This window comes from Macaca nemestrina, chromosome 6, assembly GCF_043159975.1.
Source record: "Macaca nemestrina isolate mMacNem1 chromosome 6, mMacNem.hap1, whole genome shotgun sequence".
Classification (NCBI taxonomy): domain Eukaryota; kingdom Metazoa; phylum Chordata; class Mammalia; order Primates; family Cercopithecidae; genus Macaca; species Macaca nemestrina.
The window spans coordinates 120,851,807-120,855,015 of NC_092130.1; the positions used below are offsets into that span (position 1 = coordinate 120,851,807).

The 3,209-nt window shown below is 48.7% G+C and overlaps 1 protein-coding gene across 1 annotated transcript; it reads left to right on the top strand.

The window, feature by feature from the left end:
• The first annotated feature begins 739 nt into the window (after positions 1–739).
• LOC139363881 (heme oxygenase 1) lies at positions 740–2,079 on the top strand. Its single transcript, XM_071098931.1, has one exon. The coding sequence runs from the start codon at positions 808–810 to the stop codon at positions 1,672–1,674; it is 867 nt and encodes a 288-aa protein (XP_070955032.1). The 5' UTR covers positions 740–807; the 3' UTR covers positions 1,675–2,079.
• Positions 2,080–3,209: the final 1,130 nt, after the last annotated feature.

Consider the following 3,209-nt stretch of genomic DNA (forward strand, 5'->3'; position numbering starts at 1 on the left):
GCCACATTCCTGTAGGTTTTCTGGAGTAATTGATCAAGACTAAGTCTAGGAAAGTTGGAGATAGAAGAGATGAAATTTGTTTTGAACTGAACTTCAGCTTTTGCTATTCTGCAACTCTTAGCTCGGTTTTTGGTGCTCTTTCTCTTTCTCCCATGTCACGCTCATAGCAGTCCCACCCCCACCACCAATCTCTCCTATTCTGCCTACCAAAACTTGCGCTTGGAACAGCATCTGGCCTAGAAGGCCGCAGTAAATGTGGCCATTATTAGCAAAGAATAAAGGAGTGGCATCATTTTGTAATGTACTTTACATGTAGATACTATGATCATCACCCCCATTTTACAGATGAAGAAAATGAAGAAAGAGAGGATACATTACCAGCCTAGTTCACGGAAATATTAATTAAAGAAACAGATTCACATTAAGGTGGAGCCCACACTCTAAACAACTCTGGCTTCTCAGGCCATGTTGACCTGCAGGTGCCTAGTTCCCTCCTAGGGAAATGGGTGAGTTATCCTTAGTGGAGTCCCCTCTTGGGGTGTGCGTGTGTGTGTGTTGTATATATTCAAACAGAGGAACAGGGATGAAGGGAAATGAGAGAGCAGTGAGAACAGAATTTGAGAATATTGGCTCTGTAAGGATCAGCTTTGAAAAAGAATTTTTTTAAATAATGGGAAAAGAAAGGCCTCATCTTATTTAAAATGGATTCTTTAAAAATCACCATAACCGAACGCCTGCCTCCTCTCGAGCGTCCTCAGAGCAGCCGCCGCCCGCGGAGCCAGCACGAACGAGCCCAGCACCGGCCGGATGGAGCGTCTGCAACCCGACAGCATGCCCCAGGACTTGTCAGAGGCCCTGAAGGAGGCCACCAAGGAGGTGCACACCCAGGCAGAGAATGCTGAGTTCATGAGGAACTTTCAGAAGGGCCAGGTGACCCGAGAGGGCTTCAAGCTGGTGATGGCCTCCCTGCACCACATCTATGTGGCCCTGGAGGAGGAGATTGAGCGCAACAAGGAGAGCCCAGTCTTCGCCCCTGTCTACTTCCCAGAAGAGCTGCACCGCAAGGCCGCCCTGGAGCAGGATCTGGCCTTCTGGTACGGGCCCCGCTGGCAGGAAGTCATCCCCTACACACCGGCAATGCAGCGCTATGTGAAGCGGCTCCACGAGGTGGGGCGCACAGAGCCCGAGCTGCTGGTGGCCCACGCCTACACCCGCTACCTGGGTGACCTGTCTGGGGGCCAGATGCTCAAGAAGATTGCTCAGAAAGCCCTGGACCTGCCCAGCTCTGGCGAGGGCCTGGCCTTCTTCACCTTCCCCAACATTGCCAGTGCCACCAAGTTCAAGCAGCTCTACCGCTCCCGCATGAACTCCCTGGAGATGACTCCCTCGGTCAGGCAGAGGGTAATAGAAGAGGCCAAGACCGCGTTCCTGCTCAACATCCAGCTCTTTGAGGAGTTGCAGGAGCTACTGACACATGACACCAAGGACCAGAGCCCCTCACAGGCACCAGGGCTTCGCCAGCGGGCCAGCAACAAAGCGCAAGACTCTTCCCCCGTGGAGACTCCCAGAGGGAAGCCCCAGCTCAACACCCGCTCCCAGGCTCCGCTTCTCCGATGGATCCTTACGTTCAGCTTTCTGGTGGCAACAGTTGCCGTAGGGCTTTATGCCATGTGAATGCAGGCATGCTGGCTCCCAGGGCCATGAACTTTGTCCAGTGGAAGGCCTTCTTTCTAGAGAGGGAAATCTCTTAGCTGGCTTCCTTATCGTGGGCACTGGAGGCTTTCAGGGCCTCCATCCCTCTCACTGTGTCCCTCTCTCTGGAAAGCAGGAAGGAGCCTATGGCATCTTCCCCAACGAAAAGCACATCCAGCCAATGGCCTAAACTTCAGAGTGGGCCAAAGGATCCAGCCCTGCCCTTCAGCATCCTCAGTTCCTGCAGCAGAGCCTAGAAGACACCCTAGATGTGGCAGCTGTCTCAAACCTCCAAAAGTCCTGAGTTTGAAGTATCCTTGTTGACACGGCCATGACCACTTTCCCCGTGGGCCATGGCAATTTTTACATAAAACTGAAAAGATGTTGTGTCTTGTGTTTTTGTCTTATTTTTGTTGGAGCCACTCTGTTCCTGGCTCAGCCTCAAATGCAGTATTTTTGTTGTGTTCTATTGTTTTTAAAGCAGGGTTGGGGTGGTTTTTGAGCCATGCGTGGGTGGGGAGGGAGGTGTTTAACGGCACTGTGGCCTTGGTCTAACTTTTGTGTGAAAAAATAAACAACATTGTCTGATAGTAAAAAAAAAAAAAAAAAAAAAAAAAAAAAAAAAAAAAAATCACCATAACCCACAATAACAACAGATAAGGAGAAGGCAGTAAATACTGATGGATTTCAGAAAAACTTGGGAAAATGTTTAGGAACAGGGAGTCCATACTCATGCCCCTACTGAATCTACCCACATTCATATCACCAGTCAGTTGTGAGCAATTGCCCCAGAGCCTCTCTGCAGGGAGCCCTAAAGGACCAGAAGACAGATGGAAGAGCAAGCTCCTCCTGCCCTGGGCCCAGTGGTTCAGATTGTAGTCACTGGTTCTAGAAGCCTTGTTAGGAACTCCTAAAGGAGAAGGAGCCAAAGTCCATTCCCAGCTTAGTGATTCTAGGCTCTGGAAGGTGGGAAGTTTGAGGGGAAGGAGGAGCCTCACCAGCTCTTAAATCTATCCCAAGACTCTAATTCTTGCCTTTCCCATGTAAAGACCCATAACAGAGAACATCACAACATGGAAGAGAGAAAACATACACCTCAGCCTAGAGAAAGCTTGATTTAGAGATCATAAAACAATTGCATATGTGTGTGTGTGTGTGTGTGTGTGTGTGTGTGTGTGTGTCTGTGTGTTTCTTTTCAACACCACTATAGTTGAATTCTGACTCATTTTATAATGTGGGGTGTTCATTCAATATTTTAAAGTTTAAAAACCAGTGAGTGGGGCTTCAAGTATTCAGCCCAGCACATAAGGAGCTTAGAATTTATCACTCCATCCTAACAGTAAGCAAAAAGCTGAACTAGCTGAAAAATTGGCATCTCTTCTTAGGTCTGCCAAAGAAGTGAGGTCACAAGGAAAACCACTGTCCCCAAAATTAAAGAGACAGACAACCATCTACAGAGAATCACAACTTACTGTGGCAGAAATCCAGAAGTAGAAACTTCTATAGGAATCCGTTCT

What these genes read in the sequence shown, in the direction of transcription:
- LOC139363881 (XM_071098931.1), top strand. Translation starts at nt 808, where the DNA reads ATGGAGCGTCTGCAACCCGACAGCATGCCCCAGGACTTGTCAGAGGCC.